This window comes from Vidua chalybeata, chromosome 15 (genome assembly GCF_026979565.1).
Source record: "Vidua chalybeata isolate OUT-0048 chromosome 15, bVidCha1 merged haplotype, whole genome shotgun sequence".
Lineage (NCBI taxonomy): Eukaryota > Metazoa > Chordata > Aves > Passeriformes > Viduidae > Vidua > Vidua chalybeata.
In genome coordinates, this window is record NC_071544.1 from 3,485,066 (window position 1) to 3,508,713 (window position 23,648).

General features: G+C 56.7%; 3 protein-coding genes across 3 annotated transcripts; all 3 read left to right on the forward strand.

Annotated features, from left to right (window-relative positions):
- The first annotated feature begins 6,866 nt into the window (after positions 1–6,866).
- Positions 6,867–12,999, forward strand: STING1 (stimulator of interferon response cGAMP interactor 1). The gene is made up of 6 exons (XM_053956679.1): positions 6,867–7,185; positions 7,743–7,920; positions 8,768–8,876; positions 9,034–9,272; positions 11,025–11,211; positions 12,552–12,999. The coding sequence occupies exons 1-6, from the start codon at positions 6,941–6,943 to the stop codon at positions 12,743–12,745; spliced, it is 1,152 nt and encodes a 383-aa protein (XP_053812654.1). The 5' UTR covers positions 6,867–6,940; the 3' UTR covers positions 12,746–12,999.
- Positions 13,000–19,487: 6,488 nt separating this feature from the next.
- SLC35A4 (solute carrier family 35 member A4) lies at positions 19,488–20,576 on the forward strand. The gene is made up of 3 exons (XM_053956941.1): positions 19,488–19,543; positions 19,648–19,746; positions 19,918–20,576. Exons 1-3 carry the CDS (start codon positions 19,529–19,531, stop codon positions 20,113–20,115), a joined length of 312 nt encoding a protein of 103 aa, XP_053812916.1. The 5' UTR covers positions 19,488–19,528; the 3' UTR covers positions 20,116–20,576.
- Positions 20,577–20,647: 71 nt separating this feature from the next.
- Positions 20,648–22,477, forward strand: LOC128795859 (probable UDP-sugar transporter protein SLC35A4). Its single transcript, XM_053956940.1, has one exon. It carries the CDS (start codon positions 20,654–20,656, stop codon positions 21,602–21,604), a length of 951 nt encoding a protein of 316 aa, XP_053812915.1. The 5' UTR covers positions 20,648–20,653; the 3' UTR covers positions 21,605–22,477.
- The last annotated feature ends 1,171 nt before the right edge of the window (positions 22,478–23,648 follow it).

Here is a 23,648-nt window from a genome sequence, read left to right on the forward strand (position 1 = left end):
GCGCGGAGGCCCCGAGGCCCTGTCCCGGGCCGGCTGGGAGCGCGCTGGGGCCTGGCAGAGCCCTCCTGGAGCACTTGAGTGGCCGCAGGGGTAACTGGCGTGTGCTCATCCAGCCTGTGGGCCGTCGGTGGCCCTGGGAAGCACAATTCACGTTAAATGGCACTGAAAGCACCGCTGGTGGCACGGTGTCCCTGCTCCTGCCAGTGCCCAGGAGGGGTTGAGGGTCCCTGGTGCTGCCTCTGGGCCATGGTGGGCTGTTCTCATGCTGACTTTGCTGCCAGCCTTCTGTGAGACTTCAGCATTTCTGGAGGCTGTAGCACAGAATTTATTTTGAATTACTTAATTCTCCATTTTGTTACAGAGAAAATAAACCAAAAATGAATAAAAGTGGCTCTCTGGGTGGATTTCTTTTTGTTGGTGTTTTTTCCAACTACTTTGGTTTACTTTGTGACTCCCTGCTCTTCTTTCGTTCTCTTTCATTTCGGGCACGCCTTGATTGCCACATTCCAGACAGCCCTGCACCGCTCATTGATCCAATGACAGGCAACCCACCCTTCGTCCTGGCACAGCACTGGAAAGGCTCGAACACTAATCCCAAGCAGTCCTGGCTCTTAAAGCCAGTCCTGGGTTGGGGTAAAACTGCTTTTCTTCCAGCGTTTTCTGCTTTCCCTTTGTGCGGCCCAGCCAATGCCTGCCCGCCGCGGCTGGAAGTGACATCACAGGTTCCCTTTCTGGGAGATGCTCCTGTGCTCCCTGAGGGCAGCACAGCCCCTCGCTCGAACCTGGCCCGTGTTCAGCGCACAACAGGCTTCCCACCCCCTGGGAATATCTCTGGAACCTTTTGCTGTTTCTGGGGCGGTTTTCCAAGTACCCTCAGCTCTAAGGACTTCAGTCAGCCAAGGTGAAAGTGACCTTTCTCTAGCATTCACAGGAGAAGTGGTGGTTTTTGTCCACAGGAGGAGAGAGAAAAGCGGTTTGGTTGTGGTTCTAGTACCAGGGATAATGATGATCTGCTGTTTGCTGCAGCTGGATGCAAACTGCTCCACGAGGTAAGAAATGGAAGCAGGAAAGTCATTTTCATCATGTTATTTCACGAGGTAAGAGCCGGGACACCCAGGGATGGCATTTCATAGAGTCTCAGTCACAGGCTGGCTTGGGTTGGACGAGATGTTAAAGATCATCCCAGTTCCTACCCGGGGCAGGGACACCTTGCACTACCCCAGCGTGCTCCGAGCCCTGTCCAGCCTGGCCTGGGACACTTCCCGGGATCCAGGGGCAGCCCCAGCTTTTCACACCCCCTCGCAGCATTTGAGGAGATCCCACCTGCAGCTCCCTCCCTTCTGTCTCCCAGGGCCAGAGCTGCTCCTGCAGCCCCTGTGGGTGTGGCTGTCCCCAAACTGGGACACTGCTGTGCCCTGAGCTCCTAAGGGATCTACTGAGGGAGCTGCTGTCTGCACCTGCCAGCACTGTCCCATGCCAACATCTCCTGCTCCCAAACACCCGAGCACCACTGCAGGAGTTCTCTGAGCCCTGCCTTGTCCTCAGATGACTCCTGTCTCCATGTGCCTTTCCTTCATCTCCCTCTGATGGGCTCTGCTCCGCAGGGTCAAGTTGCAGTGCTGTATTAGGGGGAAAAAACTCTGGAAGGGCTTAGGGAAAGGCACAAGGATTTAAAGGAATAGAAACTTCCCAGCTAAGCTGGTTAAGTTTAGTTATTCCAGGTTTTGATTACTTATGAGGCCTTTGTTAGAAGGTGCAAAAAAAGTCACCCTAAAGGAGGAAAGACACAACTGGAAAAGGAGAAATCCCCAATGTTGGGCAAGATTCAAAGAAAAGTGAAATCTCACAAAAAAAAGGACCAGGAGAAGCTCCTATGCCAAAGCTGCCCTGCCCAGCAGTACCACCCCAGTCATGGAATCATGGAATGGTTTGGGTTGGAAGGGACTGCAAGCTCATCATATTCCAATGCCAGCCTGTGACAGCTCCAAAATGAGTAAAAATGGTTTTTCCACCCAACATGTAAGTGGAGAATCAGTGCCACAAGATCCTGCAGGTGCTGGCAGCTGACAGACTCAGAAATCACAGATTGATCCACTGACATCTATTAAATTCAAACTCTTTCTCCTGGGAAGGTTCTGGTGCTCCCAAAGAAGGCAGAACCTCAGTGAGTGAGGGGCGTGCAGCACTCAGAACAGACCCACGATCCAGGGATGGAGGGATGCTCCATCCTGCCACCAGGATTTTAAACTCATCATTGCTGAGGGGTCCAGGCTGGGGTCAGGGTGAGGCAAAGCATCTCCCAAGCTGGGCACATCCCTGGAAAGGCAGCACATCCTTATGTGGGCTTTGTGAGCCAAGATCAGGGCCCTGCAGAATCTGGAGGCCAAGGGGGAAACTCTCAAATCCTTGCACCAGGACACCTCCCTGGCCACCTTGGCTGCCACCTCCTTTGTCCCACAGCTAAATGCTGGGACAAGAAGGTTGTCCAAGGAGCATTTGGACAATGCTCTCGGGCACTGTGTGGGATTCCTGGGCCTGTCAGGAGCTGGACTTGATCATCTTCGTGGGTCCCTTCCAGCTCAGGACATTCCATGATTCTGTGGTCTGTGAAAGTGCCTGGCTCAGCGAGTGAGAGACAGTGTGTGCTTAGGAGCTTCAGGAAGCAGCTCTTCTGCTGCCACCAGATCTCCTGCAGCACACGGTGCCTCCTCACTGCACCAGAGAGTCTGGCCTGGTTCACACAGCCCAAGGCCACACAGAATATTGCAGAGCACTTTATTTTTGCTATTTTGTGTCAGTAAAGCAGCCCTGTCACACGGGACCTCTGAGGGACACTGCTGGTGCAACTGCAGCACTAAAAACACCGACTGCAGCACTTTTAGTCAAGGGACCAAAGCCACTTTTGACACCAGCCTGGCACTGGAACCCCATCCCTGCAGGTATCCCCAGTGAAAGCTGTCACTGGGCAGCCTGCCCTCAGCATGAAGCCAGCAGCTCTACCTGCTTTCCCAGGGCAATGGAAAAAAAGGGAATTAAAGGAAGGAAGTGCTGCTGCCGTGCCCATCCTGCAGCAGAGCCAGCTCTGTCACGCTGCTGCTGCCTGCTCACAGCCCTTCACCCAAGGGATGCCATGGAAAACACCCTGTTCCTGGCCTGGCTTTTGGCTGGGGACATGCCACATGTATCCAGCCTCAGTCTGGGAGCAGGTCTGGGCACCACAATATGAGAAACACCATCCAAAGGAGGGACACGAGGATGGTGAAGGGCCCAGAGGAACAGCTGAAGGCACTTGGCCTGTCCAGCTGGAGCAGAGGAGACTGAGGTCAGACCTGCCCAGGGGCTGCAGCTCTGATCTCTGCTCCCTGGGACCAGGGACAGCACTCAGGGGAACAGCTGGAGCTGTGTCAGGGGGATTTAGTGTGGGTATCAAGAAAAGGTTCTTCCCCAGAGGGTGGTGGGACACTGACCAGGCTCCCCAGGAACAGTCCCAGCACCAGGGCTGCCAGAGCTCCAGGAGCATTTGGACAAAGTTCCCAGGGATAGGATGGGATTGTTGGGGTGTCTGTGCAGGGCCAGGAGTTGGACTGGATGATCCTTGTGGGTCCCTTCAAACCCAGGATATTCCAGGACTCCTTGGTTCTCCTGATCTCAGCAAGGGCTGCAGTGTTTGTAGGTTGCTGTGGACAGAGCTGATTTCTGTGCCCCACTCAGCCCACACAGCCTGGTTGGAGGTGCCATGGTGCTGGTCCACAGAGGTGCCTTGTGGGGTTTTATATGCATCTAAAATCTTCCAGCATCATGTGTGACTTCTTGTTCCCTCTGCTTGAGGGAATAACAGCAATCAGGGACAGAGAGAATGTCAATCAAGACACGATCTGGAAAGGCAAATTGTTGGCCAGAGGAAGGCCAGGGAGGACAATGGGGGCACTTTCAATCCTGCCACCTCTTGCTGGCTGTGCAGAGGCACTGGGTGGCACTGGGCTCTCTGTTCCCAGGCCAGCTCAGATGTTCCAGGTGTCCACAGGAGGCCACAGAGATGTTTTGAGGGCTGGAGCCCCTCTGCTCTGGAGCCAGACTGGGAGAGCTGGGGGTGCTCAGCCTGGAGAAGGGAAGGCTCCAGGGAGAGCTCAGAGCTCCTGCCAGGGCCTAAAGGGGCTCCAAGAGGAGACTTCGGACAAGGGCCTGGAGTGACAGGACAAGAGGAAATGACTTCCTACTGCCAGAGATCAGTGTTAGATGGAATATTGGAAATAAATTCTTCCCTGTGAAGATGGTGAGGCCCTGGCACAGGGTGCCCAGAGAAGCTGTGGCTGCTCCTGGAAGTGTCCCAGGCCAGGCTGGACAGGGCTTGGAGCAGCCTGGTCTACAGAAAGTTGTCCCTGCCCATGGCAGCTGTTGGGAATGAGATGAACTTTAAGGTCCCTTTCCACCCCAACCACGCCATGGTTCCAGAATTCTGTGAAACCTCATTCCTGGAGTTTGGATTCACCTCTTGGACCAGTACCACAGCTCTGCTCTGAACAGAAGTGAGACAGAAATACTGCAGGTGTTGGTGTGCTGAGGGTAGAACTGAAAGCCAGGCCAGGCACAGGGGGCAGGAAAGCCACCAGCTGCTTGGGGACCTGCAAGAAGGTGGCTGGGGAGCCAGGCAGCCCATCCACCTCCCTGAAGAGCCAAGCAGAGCAGGTCAGGGAAGCCCAGCTGGAATGGGACAAGCTTTATCCCAGCGCTGGAGAAGGAAGTGATTCACTTGATGTTTTAGCCAGCCTTTGTGTTGACGAAGCAAACAACATGCTGCCTGTATCCACAGGCCCTCCTGGGGCTGGAACACTGGCCAGATGGCTTGCTGGGGTTTCTAAGGTACCACCAAAACAAGCAGCTCCCTGCCAGCCCTTCCTCCCACTCCCTGGGTTTGAGGATGCTGGAGCTGTGTCCACAGAAGGGCAGCGGAGCACAGGAGCAGCTGAGGGAGGCTGGGGGGCTCAGCCTGGAGAAGATGAGATTGGGGGGGACCTTCTGTCTCCACAGCTCCCTGACAGGAGGCTGCAGCCAGGTGGGGAGTGGGCTCTGCTCCCAGGGAACAAGGGACAGGACAAAGAGAAATGGCCTCAAGCCAGCACTACTAGAGGAGCTTTATGCTGGATATTAGGGAAAATTTCTTCACCCAAAAGGGCTGTCAACACTGGCCCAGGCTGCCCAGGGCAGTGGTGGAGGGATTTAAAAGGTGTGTGCACTTGGGGACACGGGTTAGTGGTGGACTTGGCAGTTCTGGGGAAATAGTTGGACATGATGGTCTCAAGGGTCTCTTCCAACCGAAATAATTCTTTTATTCTATGATTTTAATTAAATGTGAACCGTGGGCATGTCTGAATCAAGATCCTTGTGCTGTAAGCCTGTGACAGCCTCCAGACACCCTGGCAATGTGGGTCTGTAGGGACTGTCAGGGTCTTCTGGAACCCAGGGGCATTCCTGGACAGAAAGCAGTGGGACCCTGAGTGTGTTCTGGACAGTCACTCCCTTTCCCAGCCTGTGTCTACCTGGTTTGGCCCCACAGAGGCCATGGGTGACCATGCTGAGGGCTTTGCTGAAGTGAGGGTTCTCCACTCATCCCTACAGCCAGTTTTCTTGCCATTCCAGGTAGTTGGGTCCATCAGATGTGATGTGAAATCCCTGATGGCTGTTCCTGTCTCGTCCTTCAGGTGTTTGGCAGGGATTGCTGTGAGGATTTTCATCCATCACTTCCCCAGAGTCAGAGGTGACACTGAGCAGGCTGTAATTCACCTCCTCAAAGCTGGGTGTGAGATTTCCTTCTCCCACTCACCAGAAACCTCCTGATTGCTACAACATTCCAAAGACATCAGAGAGGAACCTTGCCAGAGCATCATCCATCTCCCTCAGCATCCTTGAGCGCATCCCACCTGCTCCTATGGGCTTGTGTATGTGTCCCCTAACCCATGCTCTTCCAGGATGGAAGTACCTCTCCACTGCTTGGAACTGGAAGTCTTGAGGGCCTCACTGGCCACCAAGAGCCTGGCTGCAGGAAGCCCCTGCTGTGTTGCCAGCACTCATGGGCACTGCTTCCCAGCCTGGCATCTCCTGGAAATGTGTGGGGTGGGAGCATCCAGGGCGCTGTGAGTCACCTTCTGCTAGATGGAACTTGAGTCTGTTTTGCCCCTGGCAACCCGCTGAGCTGAATCAGTGCAATCTTTGAAATCTGCTGCCCTTGACGGATGAGATCTCAATAAATTCTGGTTTCCTTCCTCATTCCAGTTCCCCTCAGACTGGCAGACTTGGGGCTTTCCAGGATGTGCAAGCTCATGGGTATCGAAATCTGGTAGAGCCACCAGTGCCTGGATTTCCTGCGGGCTGAGAGATCTCATGGACGCCCTGTGTGGGAGAGCTCTGGCACTCTACAGGCTGCCCGCTGCTGCCAGAGCTTCTTTCATTTTCACTTTTCTGCGCGCTTTTCTGTGCAGCTCCACCCGAGCTCCAGAAGCCCGTACGTGGCGGAGGCTCGGGGTGTGTGTCTGCAGCAGCCTCTGGAAGGAGCCCCAGCCGCCCAGGCGGGAGCGCAGAGCTCGGGAACCGCAGCGCAGGAAACGCGGGGCTGGCGGCTGCAAACTGCTCCGGTGAGTGCGGCCAGAGCAGTGACAGCCCTGTGGCTGCGGAGCTGGGCGGGCTGGCATCCCTTTGGGAGCGGGGTGACCAGCCAGGCTCTGTCTTGCCGAGCCCATTTGGGCACAGGGGACAACCCTAAGGCGGGAGGCGCCGGGGAGCCTCCCCAAAGGGTTGTGCGCTTTGGGATGCTCAGCGAGCGCTGGGCGCACGCATCCCCTGATCTGCTCTTATCCGCTCCCACAGTGCTGCCGTGGCTGCTGAGGACGAGCCGCTGCTGTGGGCGCCGGGGACAAGGTGCTGCTGACGCCCCTGTCCGCCGCACATGTCCCGGGAGCCGTGGCGGGCGCGGCAGCGCTGTGCCCCGCTGATCCCGCGGGCCCGCGGCGGGCGGGCGCAGCGCGCCGTGTACGTGCTGCTGGCGGCCTGTGCCGGGGCCCTGCTCCTCGCCGGGCAGCCCCTCGTGCCCACCGCCCGCAGCCTCGCCTGCCACTTCGCCACCCTGCAGGTCGGGGAGCTGCTCAAGGGCGTCTGCTACCTGGCCGAGGAGATCTTCCACCTCGACTCCAGGTGAGCCAGCGGGGCTGGCTGCCTGCCTGCGGCGCTCCTGGGACCACCCTGGGGACAAGGGCGTTGCCACATCCCTCGGGATGTGGTGGGGTTTGCTCCTGGTGTCTGTGCCCACACGTGCCCTGTGTGGCAATGATGTGCTGTGCCCAGCAGCACATGCTGCCCTCTGTCGCCCTCCTGTCCCTGTCATCTCTTGCTCCCTCTGCCACCCGCCCAGCTCCCCCAGATGTCCATGGATGTCTTCCCTCCGTGTGCCCTTTCCCTGGGGAACAGATCTCGGCCCCCAGCCTTTCCCCACCACCCAGAGCTGGGGGGCAGGGGGCCGTTGTCTCCCTTTGCTGTCCAGGGTGACTTTCCGTCTGCTGCCTCCGAGTCCCTGCAAGGCACCCAAGCCCTCTGCTGGCTGGGGGCACTGGGGTGTGCTGGGCACGGTCCCACACAACTCTGTAGTGCTCTGGAAGGTTGGTGGCACCCAGGAGATGGGAGCAGCCCTGGCCATGCTGCTGAGGGTGCGCAGGTGGCCACAAGCCTGACTCCTGTCTCCTTCTCCCACCCAGGCACCGCGGCAGCTTCTGGAGGGCCCTGAGCACCTGCTTCCCCCCACGCTGGCACGGGCCCATGCTGCTCGTCTGTGGCTCAGCCTACGTGGCTGTCCTCAGTGATGGGCAGCAACTTGGCCTCCACCTCATCCTGGCCAGTCTGTGCCAGCTCCTCATCCTTGCCCTGGGGCTCCAGGTAAGGCTCCTACACCTCCAGCCTGGCTGGCTGCCGGGGAACCCTTCAGCCCTGAGCAGCCGTGGTGGCCAGCTCTACACGGCCTCTGCACGTCCAGCCCACCCAGGGTCGGCCTGGCGGGAGGAGCACTCTCAGCTCAGCCCTGCAGAGCTCATCTCCCTGGCCCTGTGCTGCCAGGAGTGGTGGCAGGAGGGTCAGGCTGCCTCCTAATGAGCACAACCATTTCAGGGCATGGCATGGCCCCCGGACATGAAGAACAGGGGTATTTTAAATCTGTCAGTCAAGCTGGCGCTTGAGGGGAAAGCAGAGCCTGTGTGTTCTCTGAAAGCAGAGAACTGAGAATTCTCAATTCTCAGTGTGGTGTGGGGGCAGAGCCAAGCCCCAGGTGCCTCTGCAGCAGTGGGAGGGCTCTGCTGTGCCCCAGCGGTGCTGGAAGAGTCACACAGGCTGCAGAAGGTGCTTCTAACAGGTGCCTGTGGGACAGGACACCCATCTCCACCTAAATGCACACACAGAGCTGGCAGAGGCCACTGGGAATCCCACCATCAGGCACTGGGGTGTCTCCTCTCCCATGCTGGAAGCACAGGGCAGATGCACAAGTTGCACTGGGGTCCCAGTGGAAGGTGCAGCCAGGGAAATGCCTGGCTCACTCCAGCCTGTTTCCTCCTCTGCAGGGGCTGTGGGGGCTCTCAGGGGCTCTGCCCTGCACGGTGGGGGAAGGGGCTGGTGGGGTTGTTCACTCTCCAGATCTCTTTGGAGTTCTCCAATCCCTGTGGAGAACTCACTGTTGCAGAAGGGCCCAGGTGGCAGCTGTCACCACCTGGTCTGTCTGTCCTTCCCTCCACAGAAGCCCTCAGCAGTGGAGATGTCAGAGATGTCCGAGAGGTCCAAGCAGAACGTCGCTCATGGGCTTGCCTGGTCCTATTATGTTGGGTACCTAAAAATAGTCCTGCCACGTACGTAGCTGTTTCCCTGCATTCCCATGCCTACAGATAGAAATAGCTCCTAATAACAATCCTCCCACTTCTACAGTGTTAGCAGGGAAATGGGGAGCAAGGCAGAATGCAGCTGAACTCACACCAGGCACCTCTGCCTGATGCTCTCTTCCACCAGGGTTGAAACAGTCCATGGAGGAATTCAGCAGAACCAATCCCAACCTGCCGGCGTGCAGGAAGACCTGGAAGCTCCACATCTTGGTCCCTCTGAGCTGTGATATCTATGATGACCTAGAGAAAGCTGACAGCAATATCCAGTACGTGACAGAGCTCACTGAAATCATCCTGGCCCGAGGTGGCATCAAAAAGAGGGTCTACAAACACAGCCTCTACGCAATCACAGATGAAGAAAACCAGGTATTGGGAGCATCATCCCAAAAGCCTTGCTGGCCCCAGAGTGACTATAAGGACAGACTGTCACCTCTCCTGTTAGATACTCCCAGCTTTCACCAGGCTTCCATGAGATGGAGAGATCCCATTCCTGTACCCCTTCCTGCTGGCTGCCTCCTCCCAGGCTCAGCTGCAGGGATGGTGGGCTTGCTTAACCCTGCCTGGAGCTGTGTGAAGTCCAGAAAACAGTAGAAAACTGAGCAGAAAAAAGCAGATGTGCACTACAGAGCATCACTTCCCATAGAACGAATGTTTCCTTGTGTTGTGAAAAGGTGCTTGAGGTGTCTGTGTGAGTCGTTATTTGACTCCCTCCTTTCCCCCAGTCACCCCTTTTCCAGGCTGGTGAGCCCTGAATCTCCATCTCACATTGCATTCATCTCCTCCCACATCTCTGGGCAGACTGGCCCCTGTCCCTTCCCCGTGGAGCAGAGAACAGCCTGGTGCTGTGCATGGAGACATGGGCAGAGCTCTGCTCCTCACCTGGGTCCCCTGGTTTGCCCTTTGTCAGTGGCTGAGCTCTGAGCTGCAGTTTTTAAAGCCCAGCCTGCAGGGACCCCGAGCCTCTCCTGCCCTGCTCCGGGGGAAGCACGGCCGGTTGCGGTTTTTCCTGCTGTGCTGCACGCACTGATGCTGTGTTCCTTCTGCCAGCCTCCTGCTGAGTCACTCTGCTCCCTGGGAGCTCCAGCAGCCCTGAGCCTGGACTTGGCCTTCCAGTAATATTTGCCCCTCAGCTTCCTGCCCAGTCCCCCACGGTGAGCAGGGCCCATCGATGCACCTGCCCCAGGGCACGGCAGTAACTGCCTGCCGAGGCTGGGAACTTCCTGCTTCTCTGCATTTACCTGGGATCACCTCCCTCTTCCATCTGATTCACTCCATTAAACTTTCCATTTTACCCAGTGTAGGACTTACTGGTAACACTGCTCCTCCTTGGCATGTTTATGGCTTTATCAGGTTTCTCCTTGTTTTGTTGCTCAGCCTCCTTCCAGCTGTGCCTCCACCTTTCCAGTGTTCATGCTCTGCCCTCCAGCTCTCTGTTAGGACGCTCAGACTTAGAATAATGGAATCACAAAATATGCTGGGTTGGAAGGGACCCACAAAGATTATCAAGTCCAATCCCTGGCTCTGCACAGACACCCCAACAATCCCACCCTGTGCCTGAGAGCATTGTCCAAGGGCTCCTGGAGCTCTGGCAGCCTTGGGGCTGTGACCATTCCCTATTTCAGTGCCTCCCCCATACCCTCTGGGGGAAGAACCTTCTCCTGATATCCAGCCTAACCCTGCCCTGACACAGCTCCAGCCATTCCCTGGGTTCTGTCACTGGTCACAGAGAGCAAAGATTGGTGCTGTCCTTCCACTTTCCTTTTGTGTGTGTATGTGATCACAGGGAAGGGATGTCTCCCTAGGGGACCAAATTCCACGGGGGAGATCGCCCTCCAGGCTGCTCTTGGGAGCACTGACAAAGCCAGTGGCTGCCCCCCATGGGCACAGGCAGCTCCCTGAGCCCACCCAGCAGAGGGGACACCTGGACACGCCAGGCCAGCCGCTCTGCACGAGGCAGGGGGACACTGGGGCCAGACCCAGTATCCTTGTCCCAGTGTTCCCAGTGCCAGGCAGGCCAAGGAGCTGAGAGGCCCTGAGTGCTGTGCCCAGTGCCAGGGTCTCCCAGCAGCCCTTTGCCCAGCCCTCCTGTCCCCATGTCTTGTCCTTCCACCCCTGCAGCTCTGGCACTGTGCTGTGGAATATGCCACCCCGCTGCAGACCCTCTTCGCCATGTCCCAGGAGGAGTGTGCTGCCTTCAGCCGGGAGGAGCGCCTGGAGCAGGCCAAGCTTTTCTACAGGACCTTGGAGGAGATCCTGAAAGGCTCCAAGGAGTGTGCAGATGCCTACCGGCTCATTGCCTACGAGGGTGAGTGAGGGGAAAGGGCTGCGGTGCCCAGGACAGTGGCTGCTAGCCCCGAGTGACCGAGTGGTCTGTGCAGGGCTCGGCTGATGTCCCCAGTCAGGGGACCTTGGTGGCCCCTGCTGCCATAGGAGGAAGGGAGGGGCTGCATTCCCACATGAAATAGGAATGTCACTGAGCCTGGCATCACTGGCTGGGTGAGGGAGGGCATTGTCCCACTCTGCTCTGGGCTGGGGTGGCCTCACCTCAAGCTCTGGGGCAGTTCTGGGTACCACAAGATGAGAAAGACCTAAAACTGTTAGGGAGTGTCCAAAAGAGGGACATGGGAGTGGTGAAGGGCCCAGAGGGGCCACATGAGGAGCTGTGGGGGGCACTTGGCCTGTCCAGCTGGAGCAGAGACTGAGGTCAGACCTCCCCAGGGGCTGCAGCTCCTCCTGAGGGGCAGCTCTGATCTCTTCTCCCTGGGACCAGGGACAGGACCTGAGGGAAAAGCTGGAGCTGTGCCAGGGGGACTTAGTGTGGGTATCACCCCCAGAGGGTGATCAGGCACTGACCAGGCTCCCCAGGGAATGGTCCCAGCCTCAGGGCTGCCAGAGCTCCAGGAGTGTTTGAACAAAGCTCTGGGACATGGTGTCTGTGCCAGGCCAGGAGCTGGACTGGATGATCCTTGTGGATCTCTTCCAACTCAGGGTATTCCATGATTCCATAATTCTAAGGACTTCTTGCTGTAGTTCTGAGGAGCAGGGAAGATGGTGGCAGCACTTGTTGTCCCAGCTGAAGTCCCCAAGGGGACCTGAGACAAGCTGCCTACTGCAAGCATTAAGTATAACAGCAGGCATCCAGGGCAAGCAGCTGCTCCCCTTCCTGCTGATTCCTGGAAGAAGTTGCTGGGGCTGTCACACCCTCCCCAGCAGTGGGATGAGTGTGTGCTGGCTCTGTGCCATTCCTGCTGACAGGGGATGGGAGGGAGCGAGGCTTTCCCTCATTCCCATCATCTTTTCATCTCCCATCTCCTCACCTCCACCAGATGAAATCAGCATCTTGCTTTAATGAATGTTGGTTTCTTCAGAGGAAACTCAGCACTGTCCCTGATGGGGAGAAGCATTTCCATCCAGTGACACAGTTCCCATCACAAGCATTACTGGGAATCCAGCACACAGTGCCTGTAAATTTACACTCCTCCCTGCACTTAGTGTTTGAACTTTTTCCCTCTGCCATGCTGAAAGTGGGAAGTGAAAGCTGTATTTTGACTGTGCAGGAAATAGTGCATGTTTTGGGGCATCTCACAGAGACTCTGCTCCCTGCCTCAGGACAATGAAGGAAGGTTTGTCTTTCTTCTGTTCCAGAGCCAGAAGAAGCAGAGACCCACTTTTTGTCCAGAGAGATCCTGTGGCACTTGCGGCAGGAGCACCTCGAGGAGATCGCCGTGCTCGAGCGGAGCCACGCGCACAGCCCATCCACAGCCCTGGACTCGGCAGAGCTCAACCTGCAGATCAGCACGTCAGACCTGCCGCAGCCCCTGCGCACCGATGGCTTCTGACACACAGCCCCTCACCGCCCCTTGGGGCTTGGGCCACCCTTCCCCAGCCCCCTTCCTCTTGGAGCACGTGCTACCCATGGCTGCAACCCCCAGCTCCCACCCAAACCTCCTGTGCACCACGGTTACTGGAGCAGCTGACTCAGCCCACAGCCCTGTGACATTGCTTCCCATTTTCTTTGTTATGTACTGCTCTGATGTTCTTCTGTGGGTGTGTTGGTTTTTTATCTGTTTTGTGTCATATAAAGCACTTTCCTCTCCTGGACAAGTTGTATTATCCTAAATTTTGGGCGTAATGTGCAGTCTGCCCCATGCGGGATAGGAAAAGGTTTTTCCCTCAGGGGGTGGTTGGGCACTGAACAGGGAATGGTCACAGCTGTAAGGCTGCCAGAGCTCCAGGAGCACTTGGATGATGCTCTCAGGGACAGGGTGGGATTGTGGGGTGTCTTTGCAGGGCCAGGAGTTGGCCTGGATGACCCCTGTGGGTCCCTTCCAGCCCAGGATATTCCATGATTCTGTGATATGCTGTGGTGTTGGATGGGGCTTTGGAAATGCCAGGCACAAGTGTGCCTGTGTGTGCTGGGACAAACACACCCAGCCCACGTGGCCGGACTCATGGGGCAGTTCTGCAGGCACAGGGAGCCTGTGCAGGGCTTCCAGGGGAGCCTTCAGCCTGACCAAAAGTGTTGGTGGCAGAGCAGGCTCTCCCAGGATGGGGAGATGCTGGGCAGGCACAGGCTGGAGCTGAGACAACAGCCTTGCTCCTGCCCTGGGCTGCCCAGCTCCATTTAGAATCACAGAACCTTGGAATCACTAAGGCTGGAAAGGCCCTCTAAGGTCACTGAGTCCAACCATTAACCCAGCACTGCCAAGGCCACCACAATCCTGTGTCCCCAGGTGCCACATCCATGTGTTTTTTAGTATTTCCAGGGGACAGTGACTGTCCTGCACAGCCCATTCCAATGCTTGACAATGCTTTCAGTGAATCAATTCTTCCTGATGTCCAAACTGAACCTCCCCTGGGGCAGTTTGAGGCCTTTTCCTCTGGTGCCTTGTTCTCTGGGAGCAGAGCCCCACCTGGCTGTTAAGGAGTTGTAGAGAGGGAGATGGTGCCACCTGAACCTCCTTTTCTCCAAGCTGAGCCCCTCTTCAGCTCCCTCAGCTGCTCCTCATCTTGTACTCCAGAAGTTTCCCCACCTCCATTCGCTTCCCTGGACACACTCCAGCCCCTCAATGTCATTCTTGTCAAGAGGGACCCAGAACAGGACACAGAATTCCAGGTGCCTCACCTGGGCTATATATGTAGGATTCCACCTTTCATGCACATGAGAGAAGGTGGGAGATCTCTCCCCAGCTCCAGCCCAGTGAGCTTTCAGGAGAGATTTGGCTGCATGTTGGTCCTGCTTGGACTGGGAATTGGAACCCATTTCAGGATGCAGTAAAACCTTAATCTGCAGCCTAATCTCTGGGCACTGCATCTGTGCAAAAATGGCAAAAACGACAGATGAAAGAGCTGTGAAGGGAGGGTTGGGACAGCAAAGGCCACTGCAAAGAGGCAGCTGGTTTGCAGAGGTATCAGGAATCTTTGCTGAGGCCTCTGGGATGTGCCAAGTGCCTGGTGCTGGCCTGACTGGAGAGGGGAGGCAGCAGGTGAGGGACCTGTAGGAGACACCCTGAGGGCAGGGAGTTGAGTGGAGGTCTGGCCCTGGCATGTGGGCAGGGCAGGACGTGGGTCCTGGTCACCTGAGCAGCGTTCCCAAGAGCACAGAGCAAAAGCTGCAGGCACCTGCTGAGATGCAAGAGAAATGCATCAGGACTGAGCTCAATGACACGGGAACACCAGCAGCAGCTGTGAGAGCAGCAAAGCCACTGCAGCCCCTGAGGGCTCACACCTTCAAACCCATCCTTGTGGGGCACAGCTCCGTGTCCTCCTTGATGCCCTGCTCCCTCCTCACGTAGAAGCTTCTTATCTCGCCCATCACTGCAGCCAGGCTGGGCTGGAGATGCTGATAAGCTCAGGCCATATTAGAAGGGGACAGGTTGAAAGACAGGCACAAGCCCAGAGGAAATCTGACAGCACAACCTTGTTCCAGCAGCAGCCGTGCTGCCAGCCAAAGGCTCAGCTCCTGCCACTGCTCAAGGGCACAGCCAGGGCCAAGGTGAAAGCCTTTGCTGGCAGCGGGAGCTGGAGGCAGGGCTGGATCAGAGGCAGGGAAATCAAACCTCAGAAGTGGCAGCTTGCTGCTAAGCTGGCAAACACAGGATAACCAGTTTCCCCTTGAGCTCTCCAACAGCACAAATAGCTCAGTTTTAGTGCTAATCACAGCATCCCACAGCAGGTCTGACTCAGACTCAGGACTCTGGGCTCAGAGGCAGACCCATCCTGCTCCATGGGAGCAGCAATGCCACCACACCTCAGTGAGGGGAGCTGAGCGGGTCCAGGGGCCACCACAATCCAGCAGCTCCCAGGTGCAGCAGGGAGGGAGGTTCCCAGCCAGGATCCTGCTGAGCAAGGCACAGAATGGCTGCATCCTCCCACCAGCCAGGGCTGGGGCCTGGCTCAGCTTAAATGCAGCAAGGACAGGGCTTCTCTCAGCCCTCCCTCACATCCCAGCTGTTTTCCCACCAGAAGTCCCAGGAACCACCAGCAATGACCCATCCGTGCTGCCCCACACAGCACAGAGCCTTAGTGTGTAACCTCAGGGGGCTGAGAGCTCATTCCCTACAGACCCTCTGAGGGCAGGTGCTCAGCTTCTACCATGACCTGGAGACACTGATCTTCAAGGAATCCCACAACGGGTTGGGCTGGAAGGGACCTCAAAGCTCATCTCATTCCACCCCCTGCCATGGGCAGGGACACCTTCAACCATCCCAGGCTGCTCCAAGCCCTGTCCAGCCTGGCCTTGGACACTGCCAGGGATGGGGCAGCCGCAGCTGCTCTGGGCACCCTGTGCCAGGGCCTGCCACCCACACAGGGAACAATTCCTTCCCAGCAGCCAATATAAACCTTCTCTCTGCCATGCTGTCCTGCAGCTGGTGAGGCTGGCAATGGGTTCACCTCTCTGAGGTGACAGCAGTGACTGATCACAGGGCTCTGCTGCCCTCACACGTTTTTTACCAACATCCAAATGCACTAAGTGGCACTTTTCAAGTGTTGTGATTGTGTTCCAAGAAAGGCCCTTGCACTCACTCACACAGTTTTATTTTATTTTATTTTATTTTATTTTATTTTATTTTATTTTATTTTATTTTATTTTATTTTATTTTATTTTATTTTATTTTATTTTATTTTATTTTATCCTTTCATGAAGCAAAAATCCTGCTTCAAAAGTGGCTGGTTTGAGGTGGCTGAGGAAAATGTCAGGTTCACTAAATCCACACCTGCCTCTGGATAAAGTCTGGAATCCTGCAAAGCAAGGAAACAGCAGCTCAGCCTTCAGCAATGGTTGGATTTAAACTGGCTATTAATATTAATAACAATATTAATGCTTCTTCTTTGGGCTGCACCTGCCACTGCCTCCCGAGTCCCTTTCCTTTCCTCTTCCCAGTGCTCAGTGGGAGCAGTGTAATATACACTGGGAATGTATCTAAATTAACTTGGAGAGCAGCAGCCTGACAGCCCAGAAGGCTTCACGGAGCTGCCTCCGTGCTCCATAGCACCCACGAGAGAGCACACACATAACCCCCAGCACCACAGGTTTTAATTAAATTGTGCCAAGCCCCTGCAACCAACATTCCCCACAGCTCCTCAGCTGTGCCTGCAGTTCTGCAGTGCCTGTTTTCCCAGCTGGAAGTGCTGCAGTCGGGGTTTCACTGGCAACTTCAGTGGCTGTGTCAGTGGGAGCGTGGCCCCAGCACAGCCCTGTGGGGCTCTGTGCTCACACAAGAGGTGCAACAGCCCCAGGCTGTGCCAGGAACTGGATTTTCAGAAGCTCTTCACTGAAAGGGTGGGCAAGTCTCGGGGTCTGCAGATCGAGGTGACCCTGAGAATGTAAAAGTCTTTGTTTCCCAGCTCACACAGCCAAAGGAGGAGTCTGGATGCATAGGGTTGGCTTCTCAAGGTTGTTTATTTTCCCTTATCTAGAACATTCTTTCTCTGACCTGCTGAGCTCTGTCCAGCAGGTCGGCCATGGCATTCTGTCTGCTCCCCGGGGCGGTGTTCACATTTTATACCAAAAACTACATGTGCTATGTTTACAATACTGTGCCAATATCTATCATTTATGATGGACAGTGTGTCTCTACCTTAAACCAACAGAAAAGTGTCACCATCACACCAAGACAGGGAGGATGAGAAGACGGAGAAGAATGTCAGGACACACCCAAATCCCTCCATCTTGTCCCCTCAAACCCCATTCTAAAAACCCCAAAATTCTACTTTTCCACCCTGTGTTAATTCAACTACCACACTACTCAAACCCTTGTGGCTTGTAATTCCTCATACAAAGTTGGCAGCTTTTTCCACGGGCTAAAATCGAAGCCACAGGTGTTTTTGACTCTGTGCCAAGGTCCCCGAGCCCCCTGGCGGGGTCTGGAGCCACCAGGGCAGCCAGAGGGACGTGCTGGGTTCCCACAGGCAAGCACTGTGACAGGCTGCCCGGGCAGTGCCGGAGTCACCGTCCCTGAAGGGGCCCGAAACTGTCTGTGTGTGCTCGTGGGAGCTGGTAGCTTGTTAATGATTTTTTGGCTTGGCAGGGTTGCACTGATGGGTTGGAATGGATGATCACTGTGAAAAATGCATATTAAATGATTGGCTCTTTGCAAATATTACACTGAGTATGTAATATATGATTTAGAATAAATTCGTGCTCAGGACTAAAAAATACAGAATCCTTTTAATGGAACCAAGTGACAGGAAAGAGCAATATACACAGGATGAATTCCTGTCTCAAAAGATGGTTATTCTGAAGGATTATTCTGTCTAGAAGATATGCCTTGAATGAGAAGATGAATATCCGTCGCCAGAACAAGATATTCGAGGGGATTACTGTCTAACAGGATTTCAGCAGAGTATTCCGGGAAAACCTCCGTTTAGAAGCACCACAAGAAAAGAACACGCGTGAATATGTGAAAAAGGACAAAAGGAAACAGGAGGATCCCCCAGAATCCCGCTAAGTCTGGAAACAGCATAAAGAAGACCCTGTGGAATCAGTACCCCGAGAACTGCCAGGGTACGGCGCTGCATTAGTCCAGACCCAGCTCACCCAGCACCGATCGCCTGGCTCGGCGCCGCTTTGCCTGGGGCCTTTCCAATTTTACTTTGACTTCATTTAATAAATTCCTTTAATTGTTAAATTGACTGATTCATTTATAACAAATACTATACGTGTTATGTTGGGAAGTTATTTTGTAGTACTGTATTAATCTTTTTTAAGTAGTGTGTTAAATATAGCTTTAGGCTATAGCATAACATTAAAATAGAAGCTATGTGATGCAAGATACCTTTTAGTGAGCAGCACAAGGAATGGATAAGATAACCAAGAAATTCTTCACATAGAGATAACAGCAACAAGACACCCAAAAATCTCAAGACAAGATTTATTGCCTCTTTATCGGACCATACAGACTTCTTCCAGACACCCCAGAGCCAAAAGGACTGATTTATAAGATGAGGGGAGAAGCTGACAATAAACAGAAAAATTCCTAGTTTGAAAGGAGTATTTGCATCACGTATGAGATATATGAATATGCAACAGGCTATTGCTTTTGAGGGTTAGTCCTTTGTTAGCAAGCCACACTTTCAAGAGGAAAGCATCCGGACGTCCGTAATTCTTTGCTTTTTATTGTCCGAACTCTGATTGTCCAAATTCTTATTGCTCTAATTTTTATTACTGTTTTTATAAATATTTTATTACTGTTAAACTTTTAAAATTTTAAAATACGTGATTGGCGTTTTTCACAACCACAGAATCATTTAGGTTGGAAAAGACTTCCAAAGTCAATTTTGTTCTTTCCTTATTCTGTCATTTCTGGGAGTGTATGTGGAAATTCCTCCCTGGAGCTGAGGAGTGCTCATCAGAGGGACTGAGAGATTTACCCCAGGCACTGAGATAGGTGAAAAGCATCAATGTCTGTTCAGTAACCACTTTAGTACCTTTAATAGCATTTACTATCAATACTGCTTCAGAAATATAGCACTGCTCTAGCAGCTAAAGCTACCTACACTGTGTGGTAAAGAATTCTGAATAACATCTTTTAGCGTAATCCTTACAAACATTAATTTAAATATTTATAGGAATATTTTTGGGTTGCCATGCTTAATCCTGAAGGACAAAGTCGTACAAAGGCTCAATTGCACAGCTTTAGACATAAACCACCGGCTAAGCCTGGGACTGGATCAGACTCCTCACGGAGGAAGAACGCAGGGAAGCTGCGGAGCTTGGGACCCCCATGCATGCTGCCCCCAGGGGCGATACGGTGCCTGGGTCCTGGAAGCCCTGGCCGCGCTGGGGGGCGGCCAGGAGCTCTGTCAGCCTCGCCGGAGCAGCCCCGGAGGTGCCGGTGTCCCGCGGGGCCCGCTCAGGGCCGGCACCGCGCCGAGGCCGGGCCGCGCCTCAAGAGGCAACACCGCCCGCCCAACATGGCGGCGGCCGCGGCGTGAGGGAGCAGGGGGCTGCCACGTGACTCTGCCCCGGCCAATCAGCGCCGGGTGCCGCCTCCGTGGCGGGAAGGGGCGCGCGGGAGGAGTCGCTGCTCCCCGTGACAACCAATCAGCGGCGGCTTGGCGGCGGAGGTGTCACGTGCCTCCCCGCCAGCCAATCAGCGGCGGGCGGCGGCGGCGCCAAGATGGCGGACGATAAGGTGAGCGGGGAGGCCGGGGCTGAGGCGCCGCCGGGGCCGCGGGGAGGCCGCGCCGGCTCCTGCCGCGGGACGGGGGGCGGGAATCACCTCCGTGTCTCCCGCAGGACTCGCTGCCTAAGCTGAAGGACCTCGCCTTCCTGAAGGGGCAGCTGGAGAGCCTGCAGCGCAGGGTGGAGGACGAGGTGCAGGCCGGCGTGGGGCAGGTAACGTGCGGGCTCAGGGCGGACCGGCCGCTGCCTCTGAGAGGGACTAGTGGGGGAAAGAACAAATCCCAGGGAAAAAAAAAACCAGCCCACAACTCATCCCTGGGGCACGTCCTGTGCCGGCCCCTCCCCGATCCCGCCCGGCCGCGCCTCACTGTGCTCTCCCCTCAGGACGGATCGCTGCTGGCATCGCCCTTGCTCAAAGGCTTCCTGGCGGGATACCTGCTGGCCAAGCTGCGCTTCTCCGCCGTCCTGGGCTTCGTGGCCGGCACCTGCACCGGGATTTACGCCGCCCAGAACTACGCCGTGCCCAACGTTGAGAAGACGATTCGGGACTATGTGAATTCAGTGAAAAAAGGTCGGGACTAGCGAGGAGGAGCCCGGAGGCAGCAGGGACTGCAGGAACGGTGCTCCTTAGGTAGCAGGCACAGAGCACCCCTAGGGCTCCGGGAGGCACATAACCTGCACCCTTCTTTTCCCTGGAAAAGGGCTTCGCACCACACTGCTGCCACGCGTCAGGGGGCTGGTGATGGGCGTTGATTGGGCATCATGGCAGCAGTGATCACTGCACTAACCCACAGCAGCTTGAGAGCACTGAGGGGCTGCCAGCTGCCTTTTCCCCTTACCTTTGCCTGTGCCCCTGTGGACTGAGGGGCTGCTGTGCCCGGTCACCTGTGTGCCCTGCCACCCAGCCCACGGTGTGCTTTGCGTGGCTTCTCAGGAAGGCTCCTCCTCACGAGAGACAGCACCCTGCTCTCCTGCTGCATCACAAATGTTGCAGGGAACATCCTGCTTGAATCAGGCTCATTAAATTCTTGGTATTTGGTCTCTTCCGTGTTGCAGGCTGAGAGTCTGTGTGGCCTCTCTGCAGTGACAGCAGCTCACCCGTGCCGGCTCTCACTCGGAAATGGGGATGTTTGGGAATGCTGCTGGCTCTGCCAACAGGCTGCTCCACAGGGGGCTGTGGGCACTGATGCTGCTGCTGTCTGTGGTCATCTACGGCTCCCACGCCCCCCTCCTGACCCTCTGCAAGGTGGATGGGGCCATCCCCTTCAGTTCCACGTCCGTGGTGGTCCTCGTGGAGCTGACCAAGCTGGCGCTGTCCCTGCTGCTGCTGCTGCTGGCGGGGGCGCGGGAGCCGCCGGCAGCGGCGCCGTCCTGGCGCCACGCCGCGCCCTTCGCCCTCTCGGCCCTGCTCTACGCTGCCAACAACAACCTGGTGGTGCACATGCAGCTCTTCATGGACCCCAGCACCTTCCAGGTGCTCAGCAACCTGAAGATCGTCAGCACGGCGCTGCTCTACAGCCTCCTGCTGCGCCGGCGCCTGGGCGCGCGCCGCTGGCTGGCCCTGCTGCTGCTGCTGGCCGCCGGCGTCGCCTACAGCTGCGGGGGGCTGCGGGGGCCCCGGGAGCCCGCGGGGATGCGCCTGCACGTCACCCCCGTGGGGCTGCTGCTGCTCTCCGTGTACTGCCTCATCTCCGGCCTCTCTGCTGTCTACACCGAAGCCATCCTGAAAAGCCAGGCGCTGCCCCTCAGCCTCCAGAACATCTTCCTGTACTTTTTTGGGGTCCTGCTCAACCTGATGGGCTCCCTGTGGAGCGGCACGGAGGGTGGGTTCCTGGAGGGCTTCTCCCCGTGGGTGCTGCTGGTCGTGCTCAGCCAGGCTCTGAATGGCCTCATCATGTCCGTGGTGATGAAGCACAGCAGCAACATCACCAGGCTCTTCGTCATCTCCTGCTCCATCCTGGTCAATGCTCTCCTCTCTGTTGCCCTCTTCAACCTGCAGCTCACCCTCCTCTTCTTCATGGCCGTGGCGTGCATTGGCCTGGCTGTGCACCTGTACTACGGAGTCACGTAGTCACTGCCTTCCTCCCACGTGTGCAGGCAGCCCCAGCCCCTCCTCAGGGCTGGAATCGTTCCTGGTGGGTGCCTGCACAGCTCCAGGGATCCCCCGGGGAGCAGTGCTGAGGGGGAGAGCACCCAGTCCCTGCTTCCACAGGGAAACTGCCCTGCTCCAGTCCAGCCAGGCTCTGTGCCATGGGGTTCCCATGGGATCAGGCATGCCCAGCCTTAGGGGGGTCCTGAACCCCTTGTGCATGCCTCATAGCCTCAAGATGTGCCAGGGGAGGGTCAGGTTGGACCGTAGGAGTGATTTCTTCACAGAAGGGGTGATTAAACATTGGAAGGGGCTGCCCAGGGCCCTGGTGTAGTCACCATCCCTGGAGGTGTTTAAGGACTGCACATGGCACTTAATGCCATGGTCCAGTTGACAGAGTGATGTTGGGTTACAGGTTTTACTCAATGATCTCAGAGGTCTTTTCCGACCTAAATGATTCTTGTCCTCAAGCTGCTTCCCCACACCACAGTGGCCTGGGAATGCTCTGGCAGTGTTGGCCCTGCTGTACCTCCTGTCAGCCCAGCATGGGACTGGTGCTGTTTCAGCTCCCATGGATGCTGCTTGATCCCTGCCATTCCTGGTGCTGCTTCCCTGGGCCTCTCCCACCTCCATGGTTCTGCAGCCTAGCCCCTGCCTGGAGCCCTGCTGTCCTCAAGCCTTGTTTCTTCTTCCTGGGCACAGTGTCTCTGCAGAGCAGCCAGGGACTGGGGCATGTGGGAACTTTCACCTGCTCCCCAAAAAGGGAATGCCCCCCAAATTTGTACCAAGTTTCTGGCAGGCAGAGGCCACCTGGGGTATTAAAGCTGCAGTTCCACAGCATCCGTGTGTCTGTCCTGTGTCTGCCCGCCCTGAGGGATGGTGGCTGTGCCCCTTGGGACAGGTTAGGGGCCAGGGGTGTGTCTGAGCCTGACAACACTCATGGCTGAGGGGCACCCACTTTATTCTGTGCTGCGGCTGGGGGCTGCCAGCCCTCCCACCTGTGCTCCCATAGGCAGGTTCCCAGCACAGAGCAGGGTTTTCCCTCAGGAGCAGCAGCCTGGGATAACTCATGTGGCTGGGGCTGGCCAGTCTCCTGGCATCACTGGTGGTTCAGTGCAGGGACCCAGTCCTGCCAGGCCAGCTGTCCCCACGCCCTGGGCGTGGCTCAGGGGGTCTGTGTGGTGGCATCGGCCGTGCCTGCCCGTCGGGTGTCCCGCAGGCGCTGGTTGTGCTCGGCGAGCTCCGCCCGCTGCCGGCGCTCCGGGGCCGCCCGCTGCTCCTCTGCCAGGCGCTGCTGGTCCCGGAGCACCTGCGGCATGCCCGGGCCGGTCTGGCACAGCCCTGGCACAGCCGGCAGAGGTGTCCCCAGCCCTGCCTGCCCACCTGCAGCAGGTGCTGTCTGCAGGCCTGCATCTCCTGGTGGTGATTGTGCAGCAGGGCCTCCAGGTCCCACTTGGCCGCCTCCCGCTCCCGCAGCGCTGCCTCCAGGCTCAGGCCCAGCGTGGTCACCTCCCTCTGCCAGCGCTCTGTGTCCCACTGTGGGGGACAGGGACAAGGTCAGGGCAGCTCCAGGGTGTTCCTGCTCCCTGGGCTGCACTAGGGAGAGCTGTGCCAGGGGAGGAGAGGCTGGAGCTCGCAGTGCTGGGCTCTGCCTGTGCTCACCTCCCCGCTGTGCTCCTGGGCCGGCACAGTGCTGGCCCCGAGCTCTCGCTGGAGCTGCCGGCAGTGCTGAGCCCGCAGCCGCTGCCGCTGTGCCCTGGCCAGGGCACGCTGGACCTCCGGGGATGGGCACGGCTGGCACCGGCTCCCTGCCTGGAGGAGAGCGGAGCGGGCTCGGGTGGCACCAGGAGCCAGTGCTGGCAGCAGAGCTGGCCCTGCACAGGGACCCTGCGGGCTCCCACTCACACTGTCACACCCGGCCCGTGGCTGTGGCTGTGACACTTTGCTCTGGGATGGCTCCTCCAGCCCCTGCCCTGCTCGACTGTCCTCTCCCTGGCTTTTGCTGTCACCCTGTCCTGCAGTGTGG